Raw genomic sequence first — 19,949 nt, 5'->3', positions numbered from 1 at the left:
TAGTTTAGTATCATTAGGAATTCTTAGATTTTAACATATTTGATATCTTTGAATACATTCCTTTTTTTTGTTGTTTTTACTAGAGATGGGGCCTTGTTGTGTTCCCCAGGCTGGAGTGCAGTAGCCGTTCACAGGCAGGATCCCACTACTAATCAGCCTTGGAGTTTTGACCTGCTCCATTTCCAATCTGGGCTGGTTCAACCCTCCTTAGGCAACCTGGTGGTCCCCTGCTCCCGGGAGGTCCCCATACTGATGCTGACCTTAGTGCAGACACCCAACTAGAGTAGCACATTACAACCCAGAACTCCTGGGCTCAAGTGATCCTCCCGCCTCAGCCTTCCGAGTAGCTGGGATTACAGGTGCACACCACCACGCCTGGCATATTGCAGTTTAAAAAATTTATTTATTTTAAAGCTCAGATTGCCCCAACTTTGGCCAGTGGAAGTCTCTTCAAATTGGCTCCTAAATCCTTTGGATGTAACTCCAGTGGTCTTTAATGATTTCCTTGCTATCTAGGATCATGCTGCCCTTGACTTGAAATCATCCATTTTTCTTAGGAGCTCTGTTTCTTTTTAGTGGAAATAATGTTTAGAAACCACAGTTTTGATGCTAGAGATACCATTTGCCTAATGGATTGGTTGTTGTTTCTAGGCCTTCTCAGTGGACAATTAGAAAATATGTTTTGTTTTGTTTTGTTTTGTTTTGTTAGAGAATAGGCATTATGAATTCAGATTTATATTCCTAATTTGGATTTGTAATTACTGGATTTCTGTTTAACTTCTTGGATTTTGTTGTATTTTTATCTGGAAATCTTGATTCTTAACAGCATTAACATAGATAATTAATTGCTCTATCGTTTTAAGATAGCAATAACCATATGATTACTGAAAATAGTCTAAGATTTCCTTGCCCATTTTACCCTTAGAATGTTTAGCACCTTATTTTCTGGAGCGTTCAGCTACCAATTTGATACACCAGTTTATTTGCATTGTTTTGCTTTTGATTTTTAGTTATTGCTTTTTAAATTTTAGTTTAATTCTGTTTTGTGGATATGCGAAACATTTACATAGTTTCAAAGTTAAATCTGCAAAAGTCCATCCCCACCAACCCATATATAGTGGTATTGCTCATTCTTATTTACAACTTGAGAGTATTCTATTGGATATTTCCTTCAGGATATATCTATCATAGTATATTTAATCAGCCAGTCTCCTGTTGATAGACATTTGGGTTGTTTCCACTATTTTGCTGTTATAAGTAGGCAGCTATTTTTTTTTTGACATCTTCTAATTTGTTAACCCTTTAACTTTGCTCCAGTAGACAAACAGTGTCCTCCCAATTGACTCTAATAACTACATGAAGTATACAGGATGTTCAAAGATACAGTCTTGACCTTAGTTCATCAGCAGACCCTTATTTTGATCTCTGTTTGTGTATGTAGCACATAGCCCCTAACAGTGGGGATTAGAGAGACATATAAGAAGTGTGGGCCAGGTACAGCGGCTCATGCTTGTAATCTCAGCACTTTAGGAGGCCGAAGTGGGAGGATTGCTTGAGCCCAGGAGGTCGAGACAGCCTAGGCAACATTGTGAGACTGTGTCTCTACAAAAAATAAGAAAAAAAATTAGCCAGGCATGGTGGTGTTCACCTGTGATACCAGCTACTTAGGAGGATGAGGTGGGATGATCACTTGAGCCCAGGGGGTCAAGGGTGCAGTGAGCCGAGATTGCTTGCATCACTACATCCCAGCCTGGGCAACAGAGCAAGACACTATCTCAAACAAACAAAAGGAAGCGTCATAGAGTATACTGGCTATTTTGAATGTTTAAGGAAGCTTAATAAAAATGGAGCTCTTGGGAAATAATTTTTAGTAAGACTTGAGATGAGTCTTCATAGTTGAGTTAACATTTAGGTTATTCTTTTCAGTGTCATCATTGCTTCATCCTGTTCAGGTAGGGAAGCATTTTAATCCTGGCTACTTCAAATCCCTTTATAAGAAGAATAACCTCTATGATTAGGAGATCGTTTATTAGCTCCTGCTGTACTCTAGCTTATGGAGTCACATGATGTTTAGTCAGATAGCTTCCCTTAGGCAAGGCCCAGAAACCCACTTGGAAGGCCAGTCTGTAGTGCAGGAGGCAGCCTGGTGCAATGGATGGAGCCTAGCAGTGTAAGGGACTGCTGCTATGTTGTATTTTAATGCCGTGAGGTCTCTATCATGAGATTTTAGGCCTAGCCTCAAGACTTTTCTACTTGCCCTTGCCTTTGGCTTTAGCACTGGTCTTCATTGTAATTGAGACATTTGTCTTTTGTGACTATTCTGGGACAGGCCCTTATTCATCTCCTCATTTCTTGCTCAGTTTCAGGCAGTACATCCAGCAACCCAGCAACCAGCAATTGCTCAGTTCCCTGTGGTGTCCCAAGGAGGCTCTCAACAGCAGCTAATGCAGAATTTCTACCAGCAGCAGCAGCAGCAACAACAACAGCAACAGCAACAGCTGGCCACAGCCCTGCATCAACAACAGCTGATGACTCAGCAGGCTGCCTTGCAGCAAAAGCCCACTGTGGCAGGAGGACAGCAGCCCCAGCCACAGCCAGCTGCAGCCCCACAGCCAGCCCCTGCCCAGGAGCCAGCGGTAAGAATCAACCAGAGCTCAGGGCACAAAAGCAGCAGAGGAATGTGCAGCGAGAGCTAGGGGAAGGGTGGGAAAGATGGCAGCAGCTGATGAGGGGCCAGGTTGCTTTCCCACCTGGGTGATTCAGATATTTGATCTTTCCTTGATATATCCAAGAATAGTATGAGATGTTCTGTAGAAGATAGAGGTTTTTAAAAAAAATAATTCTAGGCTACTGATGAAGAGCCTTCTTAATTTTTATCACTCTGAAACTAGGCTAGCAGGAAGATCTGTTCATCATCTCCATCAGTGTCACTTTGAACAGTCAAGGACCTAGGCAGGATTAAAGCTAATCCCTTTCTCTTCTTCAAGGGGCAGTTTGATCCATTGTGCCCTTTCCAGGCCCTGAGTCCTCCATGTTGTGTTTATTCTTTGTCTTGGATGACATTACTAATCACATTATTTAAGTTTACCATGCAGCTCCCATCAAGGGCCTGCTTACCTGGGACCATTCACCCTGGTGTAATCCCCCTGGGTACCAGAGCATCTGAGTATCCAGTCATTTGAGCCATCTTGTCAGTTTAGGAATTGGGCATGTCCACTTTTAGATATTGGTTGAGTATGGCATCAGAACCCCTCTTCTGATTGTCCTCTACAGTTTCAACACACACAGGCACATCATGCTTTGGCCTTTGATAAGTGGATTTTTTTCTGTACTCACATTTTTCTGAGTGACAGTGACAGAAAATTTTATGGTGTTAGAAAAAGACATTTTGGGCCGGGCACGGTGGCTCACGCTTGTAATCCCAGCACTTTGGGAGGCCGAGGCAGGCGGATCACGAGGTCAGGAGATCGAGACCACAGTGAAACCCCGTCTCTACTAAAAATACAAAAAAAAAAAAATTAGCCGGGCGTGGTGGCGGGCACCTGTAGTCCCAGCTACTCAGGAGGCTGAGGCAGGAGAATGGCGTGAACCTGGGAGGCGGAGCTTGCAGTGAGCCGAGATTGCACCACTGCACTCCAGCCTGGGCGACAGAGCGAGACTCTGTCTCAAAAAAAAAAAAAAAAGAAGAAAAAGACATTTTGCATGCGCAGCTGATAGAGTGTCACAGCTACCCTGTTACTCCCAGGGAAGTCTAACTACTAGAGGAACAAAGGAAAAGTAAGAAACCATCTTTCTGCTGGGCGCAGTGGCCTCACACCTGTAATCCCAGCACTTTGGGAGGCCGAGGCGGGCGGATCACGAGGTCAGGAGATCGAGACCATCCTGGCTAACATGGTGAAACCACATCTCTACTAAAAATAAAAATAAAAAAATTAGCCGGGCGTGGTAGCAGGCACCTGTAGTCCCAGCTACTTGGGAGGCTGAGGCAGGAGAATGGTGTGAGCCCAGGAGGTGGAGCTTGCAGTGAGCGGAGATCGTGCCACTGAACTCCAGCCTGGGCCACAGAGCACGACTCCATCTCAAAAGAAAAAGAAACCATCTTTCTGAGGATTGATTTCTAATAGAGTTTTGTCTCCCATCTTAAACCAGAAAACCTACATCCCTTCGAAACGAAGCAGTGCCATAGATTGTCTTCTTTAAGTCTTAGCTAAGTGTGTGTTTAGTGTCTTTACACCTTCGTTTCTAAAACAACTCAGACTTCCTGCAGGTGTGGAGTAGACAGTGAGTCTCTGTATTTTTAACAAGAGATAAAGTTCCTCTTGTTCATGGAAAAAGAGTTTTTAAAAAAATTAGTACATGATATAGCTAGAAGGGACCTTAATTATCCAGTTCAGCCTCCTCATTTTGAGGAATTGGAAACTGAGGCATAGACTAGAAAGTGGTTGCCCAAGACATACAAACTGATGGTAGTGGAGCTGGGGCAAGAATCAAAGAATCCTGATCTGTGTTTAAGTTTAATTATAACAAATGCTCATCCAGGGTGATAAAATGATCAACTACTACTGACTACACTTCTTATGAGGTTCCCCTATACTTCTCCTAGACAAAAGTGTCTACTCCCTTGGGAATGAGTTATGAACTTTCTCCATGTTCTCTGGATGAAAAAATACTTTGAACACTTTGCTCTGGGATAGTTGGTTTTGGGAACAGAGAGGAAACAGAAGTAGACCATGCTTTGGCCGGGAGCCATAGAGCTTCTCAGCTTTGACCCATCCCTGTCTCCGCTGACTCTTGGCAGGGCTAATCTAGAGAAGCAAGTGAGTGAAGGTAAAGTGTACCCTGTAGCCATCTTAAAGCAATAATTAGCAAAGGGAAAATGGCCATATGCCCTAGATGTTTATTGCAGTCTTATTAATAATAGCCCAAAGAAGCAACCTAAATTGCTGAGGAACCCAACTGTGCAGCCATTAAAAACCATAGTTATGAAGTCTGTACAACAGTATGAAAAGAAATGCTCATTAGGTAATGTTAAAGGAATTGTGAAATTATGGAAAAACTATATACTTGAAAAGAGACTTAAAGTATAAGGTACCAAAAAGATAAGAATTGTATCTAGTTGTATTAGAGCGATGGAATAGAAGTCTATTTTCTGTATTCTTACATTTCTTGATGTGATTATACTCCTTTTATAATTACATTTTTTTCTAAAATCTTCAGCAAAATAGACATCCGAGTCTTTTTTTTCCTTCTCCTGTGGTCTCTCTGTCCCTCCTCCCACTTTCCAATCCTGTTTGGATGGGATGGCATCATGGGGCAGAAAAGAGTCCTGAGCCACAGTCAGGAGACATGGGCTCTGCTTCCAGTTAACCCTGTGACCTTGAATGAGCACTTGGCCTCAGTACAGGAGTTGAAATCTGCGTTTTCTAAGGTCCCTTTAAACTATCACATTCTTTGATTCTAAGTGGAAGTAGAACTGTCTGCCAGGTTGCTAGGAGGCGTAGCTGAACAGGTACAAACCACTTAGTGTCTGTAGATGGCTGTTGTAGGGCAAGGTGTCCTGAAGGAGGCATCTAATCTTCAGTGTGCTGCATTTGGAGAACAGAAGAGAAAAATGTTCTCCAAGTGGTAAGAAAACCACCCAACCCCTTTCCTTTATGCCATCAACCTCGAGACAAAACAACTTCGGATGTAAAATGCCCTGGGGATTTCACCATCCCTTCCCTCCAGTCCTTCATCTCAGAATAGAGTTGTCACTGGACTCTTCAGAATAAAGGGACCCAACAGTTTAGTATTCTTTTCAGATTAATGGATGTCTCATGAAATAAGCCCATTCAGTGTGTCCTCAAAGCCCTCTGACCGCTATGTGTGGTAGTATTCAGCCAGCTGTTACAGGCACAACTCTGGACCCCCAGAGGAAGTTGTGGAGCTGGAGCTGTGGTTGTCTTCACAGAGCACTCTGCCTCTCCTTCAGCAGGGCAGCTTTGTTACCCTTCTAACCTCTGATTGATGTTAGAACCTTATATTGTAACATTCAGCCTGTCGGTTAAGTGGATGGAATACTGACACGTGTACATAGTCTGCCTTAATAAATTTTCCAAGTCCTGAGGACAAGATGAGGGCAGTCGATATCCCAAGCTAGAAGCATCTGACCCAGGTAGCTGGATAGTCTAGTTTCCTTAAACTCTCTCAGGGCCTGCCTTTGTGGACACTGAGACTGCAGCTGAACTGAGTTGCAGTGTGGAGCAGCAACTCTAATCTGAGAGGAGGGACTGGAGGGAAGGGATGGTGAAATCCCTGGGGCATTTTATATCCAAAGTTATTTTATCTCTAGGCTGATAGTGTAAAGGAAAGGGGTTGGGTGGCTTTCTTAACATTTTTTGTTCATTTTCCTTGATATAGGTGACTTATGCTTAAGGACCACTCATGTGGTCACAAGGATGTTCTCACCTGTATGTTGTTCTGTGGTGGCAGTTTGGCCTGTTTTCAAAATGGCCCACATCACAAGAGTCCTTGTATTATTAACTCAGTCATCATCAACACCTTTTTTTCTTTCTTCTTCTTATATTCTCTGCCAGTTCTTCAATATTATGTGCAAACTGAAGATTGAAACAAGTTAATCCCACTAAACTAATGCTATATATTTTCTTAGGAGTTGCCACAGAAATAGGATCTTATATACCCATCCCATCAATGAAATAAAGAGACTTAACAACAAAACAAAAAGGGGAATGCTTATACATTCTTGATGGGAGTATAAGTTAGTTCAACCATTGTGGAAAGCAGTGTGGTGATTCTTCACAGAGCTAAAAACAGAACTACTATTCAACCCAGCAATCCCATTACTCGTGTATACTCAAAGGAATATAAATTGTTCTGCCATAAAGACACATGCATGTGTATGTTCATTGCAGCACTATTCATAATAGCAAAGACATGGGATCAACCTAAATGCCTGTCAATGGGAGATTGGATAAAGAAAATGTGGTACATATACACCATGGAACACTATGCAGCCATTAAAAAGAAGGAGGATGGAGGCTTTGCAAGAACGTGGTTGGAGCTGGAGGCCATTATCCTTAGCAAACTATTGGAGGAATAGAAAACCAAATAGCACATGCACTCACTTACAAATGGGAGCAACATGATGAGAACTCATGGACACAAAGAGGGAAACAACAGATGCTGGGGCCTCCTTGAAGGTGGAGGGTGGGAGGAGGGAGAGGATCAGAAAAAATAGGCTTAGTACCTTGGTGACAAAATAATCTTTACAACAAACCCCCATGACAGGAGTTTACCTGTTTACCTGTATAACAAACCTTCACGTGTACGCCCGAACCTAAAATAAAAGTTTAAAACAAACAAGCAGTAACATTTATTAATCACAGTAGAATTCTCTCTGACTCACTCCCAACCTGTGGTCTCACTATGGCAGAGAGTGGGGAATCTCTTAGCAGAAGTCATTCAGCCTGAATGTGTTTCGCTGGAGATATGTCTTCATTGGCCTCTACCTGTAGTGATAGGATCTGTTGCCTGCCCTTTGGAAGCATTCTGAATGAGTTTGTGTGTGACTCCAGAAATAGAAAGTGGTCCTTTATGATAAATTCTAGATCTTTACAGGTGGAATAGCTTCTGCATTCTTATGCTTTGAGCTGAATATGGTTAACATATGGTTACCCTATATATTATCACTGATGTAGATGGAAATTTATGTGTATCAGGCAAATACCATGTTGTTATCAGTCTCAAAGTTGCAGCACAGATTGTCAAAGCCTGGATTTTTCTTTCTGGGCGTTATTGATAAACGTAGCCATTTCAGTCTCATGTTAGTGCTTATGTGGCATTTTTTGTGTGTGTGTGACGCTTACCTGTTTGTTTTTCCTTTAACTTTTTTTTTTTTATTTAATGAAACACTTTCCATCTCTCTTCCTAGCAGATTCAAGCCCCAGTAAGACAACAGCCAAAGGTTCAGACAACCCCACCTCCTGCCGTCCAGGGGCAGAAAGTTGGATCTCTCACTCCACCCTCATCCCCCAAAACCCAACGTGCTGGGCACAGGCGTATTCTCAGTGACGTAACCCACAGTGCAGTCTTTGGGGTCCCTGCCAGCAAATCAACCCAGCTGCTCCAGGCAGCTGCAGCTGAGGCCAGTCTCAATAAGTCCAAGTATGTGGTGCTTCCTCTTTGTTGTTCTTCCCCCTGTGGGCAAGGTTTGCCTGCGGCTGTTAGTGTGTGATTCTTTGCATAATTGTGTAGATGTGTGTAATGCAAATACAGTGGTGTGTACTTGTGTTTGTTTATTTTTCTGGTTTGTTTATTTTTCTGCCTCGTTTCATCTTGCATGTACTTGTGTTTAATGAGCAGCTGTGAATTTGTCTTTAGTGCATGGGCCATACTAATCTTAAGAAATCTTTTCCTACTTGGCCCACTGTTCTCATTCTCTCACCTGTTCCATGGTCTACAGTGTGTTCTCTGAACTCTCGATCTGACCGAGTCACTCCATGCTGAAAAGTCTTTCATTGGCTCCTCATGACCTGTCGGATGATAGCTGAGCACACTGCTTAACACAGCAGGGCCTATTGTGTTTCACAGGCAGACTTGCCACTCTTCCCCTTCCCGAGTCCTTTGTTCCTCCTATACCCTCTCCTGGGACTGCTGCGCTCCTCCTTGCCCACCTAGGGAATGTTCATTTATTCATCAAGATCCATGTCAGAGGTTGACTTTTCCTTGACCCTTCCTCTGATGTGATGTATAATTTTTATCTGAACTTTTTTTTGAGCTTGTATGACATTGTATTGTCGTTAATTATTTGTATGTCTGACCGAACTGGTTTGTGAGTTCTCCAAGACAACGACCATGTCTTAGTCAACCTTTGGAAATCCAGGGACTGGTTCTGTGCCTGAGAAGCAGATTTTGATGAGTGTTGAGTAAATGCAGTTTCAGACCCTTAACTGTCTTGGAACCATGCACTCTAAAGTTAAAATCTTTCAATGAAGTTAAGAGAGACTTTATAAGAAAATTATATAATGATATTTAGATGCACAAAGTAGTGGTAACTGTCTTTACTTCTTTTTAATTGTGATGGTGACCCTTAACTGTATGCATGCTGGATCCTGAGAGATGAGAGGCAGCCTAAATAGACCTCTTTCCTGCCCTTCCAGGGGTCAGTTATTGTGGATGTTATGGTGGTCACCACAAGATATACAAGTCTAAGAACAGGTTGCTTTTAGATCCTGAACTGAAACAACTTGTAGATAAGACTAAAAACCTAAGCAAGAGATTAAGAAAGTAGTGGGAGGTAGTGAGTCATGAAGGAAAGGAGACATTCATTTCACAAAGTGGAATGGGTATCTGTGGAAATTGTTGAGGTGCTGTGGAAAGCCCTTTTAGGAAAACACTGTGGGCCGGACGCAGTGGCTCACGCCTGTAATCCTAGCACTTTGGGAGGCAGGCAGGTGGATCACCTGAGGTCAGGAGTTCAAGACCAGCCTGGCCAATATGGTGAAACCTTGTCTGTACTAAAAATACAAAAATTAGCCAGGCATGGTGGCATGCGCCTGTAATCCCAGCTACTCGGGAGGCTGAGGCAGGAGAATCGCTTGAACCCAGGAGACAGAGGTTGCAGTGAGTCGAGATCACGCCATTGTGCTTCAACCTGGGTGAAAGAGCAAAACTCTGTCTCAGAAAAAAAAAAATACTGTGGTGGAAAATGATGGTTTGACCCAGAAAAGAATTTGATCCTGAAACAGAGAAAATAAGTTGACCCTTTTTGTTTTCTTCAACTTTTATATCTTTTTGTTTTGTGGGGGTGGAAACCTACCTAGGTCTGCAACCACCACTCCATCAGGCTCTCCTCGGACCTCTCAACAAAACGTTTATAATCCTTCAGAAGGGTCTACGTGGAATCCCTTCGATGACGATAATTTCTCCAAACTCACAGCTGAAGAACTGCTAAACAAGGACTTTGCCAAGCTGGGGGAAGGTGAGTAAGCTGTGTCTTTTTCTGTGCTTCTTGATTATAGATTCTCTGTGCTAGGAAATAACCAGGAATGAGAAAGAATCGTAACTCTAGAAGGGTATATGCATGTGGAAACGTAGGCTTGGGCCTTTGCATAAGGCTTGATCTCAAAGTATGCATACAAATTGGTTTTTATTTTTACCATGGGCCCTGAAGTCCTCATCTTCAGGAAATCCTGATCTATTGTGGGTGGTAGCAAGGAGAATGCGATGCTTAGGGAAGACACTTGTAGAAAAGGTTTGTGACCTAGTCCAGGATAACAGCATCAGGCATGGTCCCTCCTTGGAGGAGTGTGATGGTTCCCTCATCCTAGGTTGGTTTATTGTCCCAGAAAGTTGCCACTACTTGTCCGTGAATGTGCCTTCACATGGACACTGAATCTTTCTTTCACTATAATCAGAGTTCTGTATTACTGTACTACACAGAAAGATGATTAAATAGAAGATATACTTCTGCCTGAAGAACAGTCTACTTTGGAAGGCAGGACACACACACGCACACACACACACACACAGAGGCACATGCACACACTTTGGAACAAATTCTAATATGCGTAATTCTAATAATTCTAATAATGTTAGAGAGTACTCTAATAAAAAGAGTACTCTCAATGTAGATAAGGGCGCAGGATAAAGGAATGATGAGAACCAATTGAGTGGTATGAACTATTGGCCAAACATTTTGGCTTTAACTATCATTTTATAGAAATCTTTTAAAACTCAAATCCAGGTGTGGTGGCTCATGCCTGTAACCCAGTACTTTGGGAGGCTGAGGCAAGAGAATCGCTTGAGCCCAGGAGTTCAAGACCAGCCTGGGCAACATGCCAAGATCCTAGCTCTAAAAAATTTAAAAAATTAGCTGGGCATCCTGGCACACATCTGTAGTCCCAGCTACTTGGGAGGCTGAGGTGGCAGGATCACTTGAGCCCAAGAGGTCGAGGCTGCAGTGGGCTATGAATTTACCACTGCACTCTAGCCTTGGTGACCGAGTGAGACCCTGTCTGTTGAAAAAAATTCCTATTACTTTCTTGCTGTTTTAAACAGAAGATAGGGCATAGTACTTAACTTTTTTGGCAACTTTGTTTCAGTGTTATGTATACCAGTTGTTATTCTGGACTGTAAATAGAAATACCTCTATAGACTACTGAAAATTGTAGTATTTTTGTACCCAAATAACCAGCCCCTGAGTTTTAATAATTTCCTCTCCCTTTTCTTACTGTTCAGCTGTCAGCTTTCACATTAAGCTACTGTCATTATGCTTGTCCCTCATAACATCTCATTATTGCCATCTCCACCACTCCCTCTTCTCATTTGCTCTCCTAAACTGCTTCCACCATGGAAAGCAGATCATCAAACTCATTAGAGCTGTATAAAGTGAATAGATTACAAGTGAGGGTGGGAGGCATTCAATGTGCAGTTCCGTAGTGTTAAGTACATTCACACTGTTGTGCAACCAACCAATCTCCAGAACCCTTTTCATCTTGTAAAACTGATGACATGCTCTCTTTTGACTCTTAACAATTTCCTTTTTTTTCTCAGCTGCTCTCTCAGTTACTGCAATGACTAGACAAGGACCTTTGAATGTGTCGCCATAATGCAGTAAAAGTAGTCAAGTCCAGAAGTCAGTTGAGAGAATGCCCCTCACTTCTGCCATGTGTGTGTGCCTCACAAGATTCTGCTAGAATGAACTGAGTGGTGTCTTGTCTCTCTAGGCAAACATCCCGAGAAGCTTGGAGGCTCAGCTGAGAGTTTGATCCCAGGCTTTCAATCAACCCAAGGTGATGCTTTTGCTACGACCTCATTTTCTGCTGGAACTGGTTAGTATGGCAAATACCTGGAACGTGAGGTTCACTGTTGTTACCTTCACACTGTTTTTCACTCCACAGATAACTCTAGCATGCCAGTGAAATCTAAATCCTGGCAGTAACATGTATATATATCTATTTTTTCATGGTCTATTTAATTTAAAACTTACTTTTTTTAATTCAAAAGCTTTCTGATCAAAAAGGGATAAAGATCTAGAACCACTTTGAATTAAAGTGGCAGGACAGTCTGGCAGTAATATGCAGGACTTGTTCTCTCTAGTCCACAGGCACGTCTTAAACAAATATTTCTAGATTTAAGAAACACCCAGTGTTCATTGCTTGTAATTTCTTAGGTTTCTGAGATGTCTTGAAGAATTTTAAAAATTAAATGTTCTGTTACATCTAACGGTCCTCTAAACTGTTTGTGTGTGTGTGTGTGTGTGTGTGCATGTGCTGTTGGGGAGAAGGGGGGAGGTATTTTTTAATGAGACTTCTAAAAAAGGAGGGAGGTTTCTTTTAATGAGACTTTGTTAAAAGTATAGAAGCAATCATAAGAGACAAACTTTCCCTTCTATTAATAAAAAATTATACATTTTGATTATATAAAAGTTAGTAATTTATAGAGAAGAAAGTTAAAATTCTCCATGACCTCACCACCAAGAGATAGCCCAGGGATGCTATTTTGATGTCTGTTAGAGGCGTTTAACCTTTTGAGAGTCACAGATATCTTTGTGAATCTAATGAAAGTTATAGGTCTCCCTGACCAGAATACACATGATCACAATTTTTTTTTTTGAGATGGAGTCTCGCTCTGTTGCCCAGGCTGGAGTGCAATGGCTCAATCTTGGCTCACTGCAACCTCCGCCTCCTGGGTTCAAGTGATTTCCCGCCTCAGCCTCCAGAGTAGCTGGGATTACAGGCACCTGCCGTCATGCACGGCTAATTTTTGTATGTTTGTAGAGACAGGATGTCACCATGTTGGCCAGGCTGGTCTTGAACTCCTGATCTCAGGTGATCTGCCTGCCTTGGCCTCCGAAAGTGCTGGGATTACAGGTTTGAGCCACCATGGCCGGCCATATGACCACAATTTTGTACACTCTTTGGCCCCCTGATTAAGACTCTGAGACTCTGATATGCATCTTCTTTTTTTTTTTTTTTTTTTTTTGAGATGGAGTCTCATTCTGTCACCCAGGCTGTAGTGCAATGGCACAACCTCAGCTCACTGCAAACTCTGCCTCCCAGGTTCAAGCAATTCTTATGCCTCAAGCCTCCCAAGTAGCTAGGACTACTGGTGTGTGCCACTATGGCTGGCTAATTTTTGTCTTTTTAGTAGAGATGGAGTTTCACCATGTTGGCCATGCTAGTCTCGAACTCCTGACTTCAAGTGATCTGCCTGCTTCGGCCTCCCAAAGTGCTGGGATTACAGGCATGAGCTACCACGCCCAACCTGATATGCATCTTTATAGTCATATTTTTTTTTTTTAGCTTTTTACTTCTTTTTTTTTTTTTTTTATACTTTAGGTTTTAGGGTACATGTGCACAATGTGCAGGTTTGTAATTTTGAAGCCTGATTTTTTTCACTTGATGAACCTGGCACATTTCTCCTACATCATTAAAGAAGCTCCTAAAATATAATTTTTTTTTTTTTAGACGGAGTTTTACTCTTGTTGCCAGGACTAGAGTGCAATGGTGAGATCTTGGCTCACTGCAACCTCCACCTCCCAGGTTCAAACGATTCTCCTGCCTCAGCCTCCTGAATAGCTGGGATCACAGGCGTGTGCCACCATGCCCAGCTAATTTTGTTAAAGTATAATTTTTAAAAAGTACCTGCATTAACTTCCATTATATGGCCAGGTGCAGTGGCTCATGCCTGTAATCCCAGCACTTTGAGAGGCCGAGGTGGGCAGATCGCTTAAGGTCAGGAGTTTGAGACCAGCCTGGCCAACATGGTGAAACCTCGTCTCTACCAAAAAATACAAAAATTAGCCAGGTGTGGTGGCGCACACCTGTAGTCCCAGTTACTCAGGTGGCTGAGGTGGGAGGATCCCTTGACCCCAGGAGGCAGAGGTTGCAGTGAGCTGAGATCACAACACTGCTTTCTAGCCTGGGCAACAGAGTGAGATCCTGTCTCAAAAAAAACACAAAAAACACAAAACTTCTAGGATACACACCAGATGTATGATATATCCTAGTGTATTTAACCAGTTGCATCTTTTTTAACATTAACTTTATTTCAGTATTTACTATTATAAATACTTCAGCAATGAATGTGAGCTTTTGAAAGTATTCTTTATAAGATATAGAATTTGGCATGTTTCTAAAAGTGATCTTTTTAATTATACTGATTAGTATCTACTTTTAACCTTATTGTATATTCTTTCTGCCTGCTTTCTTTAGGAATGTTAGTAGTTTTTCTAACCTCATAAGTTTATTTCTGAATAGAGCGTTGTCATTTCATAATATTTGATATGTAATACTCTCTTATTCTTATTTTCTGGATATTTTTAAATAGAAGTTTCCATTTTTTCTTTAACCAAAAGTTACTCAGGTTATGTTTCCATTGCGCTATGACCAATATGGCCTGTGCAGTCTTTGCTGTAAACTCTACTGAAGGGCTGTCTGTGGCCCAGTTTGTTATTCATTTTTAAATGTCCACTGGAAATTAGCAGTTTCCATGTCAATAAATATTAATCTACAATATCATTGTTCATGGAAGAATGGTAAAATTTATTTAATATCCCCTTTTATGAATATTTACATTGTTACCAATTTTTCACCATATAAATATTCTTGAAGCTAAATTTTTGTTTATATCCTTTACAGTTTCTCTAAGATAACTTCTAAGAGACTATGTGCTAAATCAAAAGTATGTATATTTTAAGGTTTTTTATACATATTTTCAAGTTGTACTCCAAGAAAGCTATATAAATTTTATTTCGATTAATAGTGAATGAGAGTCATTTTCCCTGCCATTTCTCCACCCAGCCAGCACAGCCCAGGCCAAAGACTGTAGACAGAGAACCTTATTTTTATTTTATTTATTTATTTATTTATTTATTTTTTCAGACAGTTCTGCTCTTGTTGCCCAGGCTGGAGTGCAATGGCACAATCTTGGCTCACTGCAACCTCTGCCTCCCGGTTCAAGTGATTCTCCTGCCTCAGCCTCCCAAATAGCTGGGATTATAGGCATGCGCCACCACACCAGGCTAATTTTGTACTTTTAGTAGAGACAGGGTTTCTCCATGTTGGTCAGGCTGGTCTCGAACTCCCGACCTCAGGTGATCCGCCCGCCTCAGCCTCCCAAAGTGCTGGGATTACAGACATGAGCCAACGCGCCTGGCCAGAGATCCTTATTTACTGACCCATTTTTATTTCTTTGAGATTTGTATTGTTTGTGTCCTTTGCCTTTTAGATTCATTTTGTAAGCATTCTTCATATGTCACATATTATCTTTTCCTAGAAAATCATCTGCAGTTTTAAAATTTTTCATTAAAGTACAACAATATGTATATATCTTTTAATATCTGTGCACATTAATTTTAATTGTATGTATTTGTGTTCCTCTTTTTCTTGGTAACTCTAGCTAGAGGTTGGATGTTTTATTATATTTTCAGAGACAACACTTAGATTTATAAAATCTTCTGTTCTCTTTTTTATTCTTTAACTTTTGCTTTTATCTTTATCACATTTTCTTGTTTGTTTGTTTGTTTGAGATGGTGTCTCGCTCTGTTGCCCAGGCTGGAGTGCAGTGGTGGGATCTCTGTTCACTGCAACCTCTGCCTCCTGGGTTCAAGGAATTCTCCTATCTCAGCCTTCCAAGCAGCTGGGACAACAGGTGCACGCCACCATGCGCAGCTAATTTTTTGTATTTTTAGTAGAGATGGGGTTTCACCATATTGGCCAGCCTGGTCTCAAACTCCTGACCTCAGGTGATCCACCCACCTTGGCCTCCCAAATGCTGGGATTACAGGCGTGAGCCACCTCGCCTGGCCATTTTCTTGTTTTTCTTATATTTGGTGATATTAAGAGGAACACATAGTAATATATTTTAAAATTCTTTTTTAAAAAATAAAGTACTTGGGCTGTAAGTTTTTCTTCACAATTTGACAGTCATTTTCACCCAGCACAAAAGTGGGGAGGGAGGCTAATTATAATCTTCAGGGAGGCTTTGTCATGTGAAAATATTCCAATGTCCTCTTTTTTCTTTCTCCAGTTGCCTCGCTTCAACCTTTGAAGATTACACTGTTTATTGAGAATGCTTTCTAATGAGTGTGTATTCCCCTAGTAAAAAAAAAAAAAATGGAGTTGTGTGGAGCTTAACCATAGCTCATAAATCTTTGTATGATATTCTCATTATTATTTTGTAGTTATGCTTTTCATTATTAAGTAGTTAAAAATTTTTGTTTCACTTTTAGCTTTGTTTGTGTAAATTTTGTAAGTATATTGATATTTTGGTGAAATTTGAAAATGTTCCAAAACCAGGTCATGCTGCTTGAAGTTTGATGTGCCACATAGTTGACCAAACATATCAAATGTGTAAAGCATTGACTGTTGTCCTTGAAATAGAACATCAAAATGATGATTAGCCATGGACCTGGGTAGGATATAGTTTGTCTGGAAAGAGGGTCACAGAATAAGCCCTGAGAGTCTTCTTTGCTGCCGAATCCCAGAATTTGGCACAATGTTTGGCTCCATACAGATGTGTTGAATGAATAAGAAGGGTTGCTTTGTGCCAAAGCTTAGGACCTTGGATTCACCAGCATTAACAATCGAGGTCCCTGATCATTTTCCATCTACTCACCCTACCAACCCCAGTTTTAATGCCTAGTTCTCATCTATTACACATGGTTATGTTTCATTGTTTGTGTGAGCTGTTTTTTAATGAGGTTTATTTTGTTTTTGTTTCTGCCTTTCCACTACTTTATATTTACTCTGAAGGCTGCAAATGGTTGTGTGTATGTGTGTGTATATATATATATATATATATTTTTTTTTTAAGGGACTTAAAGGCACAGCCACAAACACATATTTGAGTAAAGTTATGACAGTAATAACATTGAACATGTATCAAGCACATGAGGCATGTTAAACCCACTGGGTAAGTGCTTTTCTTGCTCATTATCTCAGGTGATCCTCACAAAGACCACCTGCCCAGGGGCACAGCTGGAGAATGACAGAATAGAGATTTGTACCTGTAGCCCAGCTCAAAAACTGTAGTTATGACCACATCTCAGGAATCTCATAAACCAGCAACACTAAGCTTTTATAAACATTAAAAAGTGTCTTCATAGTTTCCTCAGTTTATTCGGTCTTCTTCTATCAACATTTGATATTTTCCCCTCTCTCTTGTTCGCAGTGTAAATGTTTCTTTTCTGTGACACCTTCATTCTTTACAAATGAAAGAAAATTATGTCTAGATCCCAGGAACTCATTTGCTCTCGTTTGTACAAAGGGCAGGATGACATCATTTTCTATAAATTTTCCAACTGAACTGAGACTGTTTACAGATTTTAAACCTTCTGACTGATCAAAGGAGAAACTAAGCAGGAAATGTCATAATGGGTTTGGGAGGATGGCACGGGACTATATTAAACATTTGTATGGTAAAAGCTGCAAAAATGACAGACTGTGTCTATACATTGGAGGAAAAACAGGCAAACATTTAAAACTTCACATGGTGCCTCTATTTTCATATGTTTTCCTGTGTATAAGTTACACATGTTCATTTATAAAAATGTGGAGAAATGAATAAGGCCCAAAGTAAAGAAAATAAAATCTTATAACCCCGCCTTGAGAGAAGAGCATTTGCTGACATTTTACAGTATTTGTATCTAGAATTTTATTTCTGCATATAAATTTTTTTCAAATATGACTTACACCGTGTATTCAGTTTTGCAGTTTGCTTTTTTTCTTTTAAATATGTTTCATTATGTCATTTTAAAATACTTCAGGGACTTAAAAGCAGTTATTTTATCCTTCCTTTCGTCGTTCTACCTTTAAAGAAACTTAGTTTAAAACCCACTTTAATAACAAAATTATAGAGACTGAGAACAGAATAGTGGTTTCCAAAGGATAGTAACAGGAAGAAGTGGTGGGTGTGACTACAAAGGAGTAGAATGAGGAGGTCTTTGGTTTCATGGAACAGTTCTGTATCATGATTGCAGTGGTGCTCATTCTAATCTATACGGAGAATCAAGTTGCAAAGAACTATACACACAGGTTGGAGGAAGTGAAGGTCCCAGAGGGAACTAGGGGCCCCAGGAGGGAGTGCTTTAAAGGTTGAGAGATACGGTTTGAATGAGGAGTTGGGGGTCCTAGAAGAAGGTTGAAGGTCCAAGAAGTTGAGTGTTGGAAGGTGTGAGATTAGGATCCCAAGGAGCATTGGAAGTCCAAGGAAGGGCTGAGGGTTAGAGAGTGGGAATTCAGAGTCCAAAGAAGAAAAATGGGGTTAGTAGTGTGTCAGTGGGGGTTGGAGGTGACCTTCCCTCCCATCCCCATTTCCCAGGGCAGGCCTGGAGATGAAGAGGGCAGATACTCACCGTCCTGAGAGTTCAGTGTGCCAGTCACTGAGCTGGGTCTGATAGCAGCTGCTGGCACACTGGGGCTGACCAGCCACTGGGTAGGACATGGCTGTGGAGGTGATGGAGGAGGCTACCTACTAAGGGGATGCCACTGCACCTCCCCGTTCCCTTCTGCCACATCTGGGCATTAACACCCCAGTCTGTCCCTGTTGCCCTTGCCTGTTACCCATCTAGTTGAGCTGGGGCTGGGAAGTTCCTGCACACCTGAGGAATGGTAGGCATCACACATGCCGCCTCCTCCATATCTGGGCCTGGGGCACTGGGTTCCCACATTTCAAGGGCCTCTGGAGTGAAAGCAGGCGCCGTATGTCTTTGAAGCCAGGATGCAAAGGAGGCGGCCAGATTCCAGGGACTGGAAAGGTCGCCGGTCCATCCAGCAATCCCACCTTTGCCTTCCACTTTATCATGCGTCTCAGACTACATCTTGCTGGCCCTGAGGAGGTAGCATTAAGGGTGGCAGAGGTGGCTGCTGTGACAGTGGCAGAGTCTATTCAAGAGATGCTGGGTACTGAGTAGGCGAGGGCAAGGGACTGGGGCACTGGGCTCTCGGGGGCAGGGGAGGTGGGGAGAAAGAGGCCCAGTCAGCCACTGACTACGAGAAATGTGGAATAGAGGTGGGTGGGGTGGAAACTCTCCCATCTCATCACAGCTTCCCGGTAGACCCCAGAGCATCCTCCTCATGCCAGAGGCGGAACTGGAGAGAGACCAAGATTCAGAGACAGGTAAAGTCCAAGACAGGGAAAGAAGGAAATCAGAGCCAGATGCCCACAGAGATGCTGCCAAGTGATGCCCACTCATGCCCAGTACTTTGACTCCTCCACAAGCCTGTTTTACAGACAGAACACTGAGGCCAAGAGAGGTGAAAAGAAATGTCCCACATTTGATAGCCCAGGCCAAGGGGATTAGTAGAGGGGATGCTGAGTCCCACGATTTCCAAATTCAACCCAGCACCACTCAGGCTGAGAAGGAGGGATTCAGGGGTCATTGAGAAAGACAGGGATGTCCAGGGAGCGAAATGAAAAGAGGCAGAGAGACATGAGTGGGGTGGGGTGGGGTGGGGTGGGGTGGGGTGGGGTGGAGGGAGAACAGAGCAGAGGGTGCGGGTGGGGTCCCAGAGCCAGAGGTATGGGCGACATCGGCACTGAGGGGAGAAGAAAAGAACAGTACACACATGCACAAATAGGGCCACGTAACAACTGGTGAGCACCGAGGAGCCTAAGGCCGCAGTACTGTGCCGGAGTCGGTGATCTCAGGCTACAGTTTATATAAGACATCACCACTGGGGGAAGCTGGTTGAAGGGTTCACAGGACTCTAAGTGCAGGAACTTCTTGTGATTCTGTATTACTTCAAAATAAAACATTTTTTAAAAACCCACTTTATAGAAAGAAAATGAGGCTTTTTTTTCCTAGAAAGACAGCTGACAAACAAAATGAGATTTTAATTAACGAACAAACCGAATACTAAAATGCAAAGTAAAGAATGATTATGTATGGCCGGGCACGGTGGCTCACGCCTGTAATCCCAGCACTTTGGGAGGCCGAGGCAGGT

The 19,949-nt window shown here is 42.1% G+C and overlaps 1 protein-coding gene across 2 annotated transcripts in view; it reads left to right on the top strand.

Moving 5' to 3' along the window:
* AAK1 (AP2 associated kinase 1) overlaps nt 1-19,949 on the top strand; it is a 180,410-nt gene that overhangs the window by 130,938 nt on the left and 29,523 nt on the right. Inside the window, exons 13-16 of one of the 2 annotated variants that reach the window (XM_030826869.1) lie at nt 2,361-2,636; nt 7,934-8,163; nt 9,822-9,979; nt 11,727-11,831. In XM_030826869.1, the coding sequence (XP_030682729.1) occupies nt 2,361-2,636; nt 7,934-8,163; nt 9,822-9,979; nt 11,727-11,831 (769 nt within the window). Of the gene's footprint in view, nt 1-2,360; nt 2,637-7,930; nt 8,164-9,821; nt 9,980-11,726; nt 11,832-19,949 lie in introns of both variants that reach the window. The other variant, XM_030826868.1, reaches the window with a different exon arrangement.

Source organism: Nomascus leucogenys, chromosome 14 (genome assembly GCF_006542625.1).
Source record: "Nomascus leucogenys isolate Asia chromosome 14, Asia_NLE_v1, whole genome shotgun sequence".
NCBI classification, from domain to species: domain Eukaryota; kingdom Metazoa; phylum Chordata; class Mammalia; order Primates; family Hylobatidae; genus Nomascus; species Nomascus leucogenys.
This window is presented reverse-complemented; position numbering and strand designations above follow the sequence as displayed.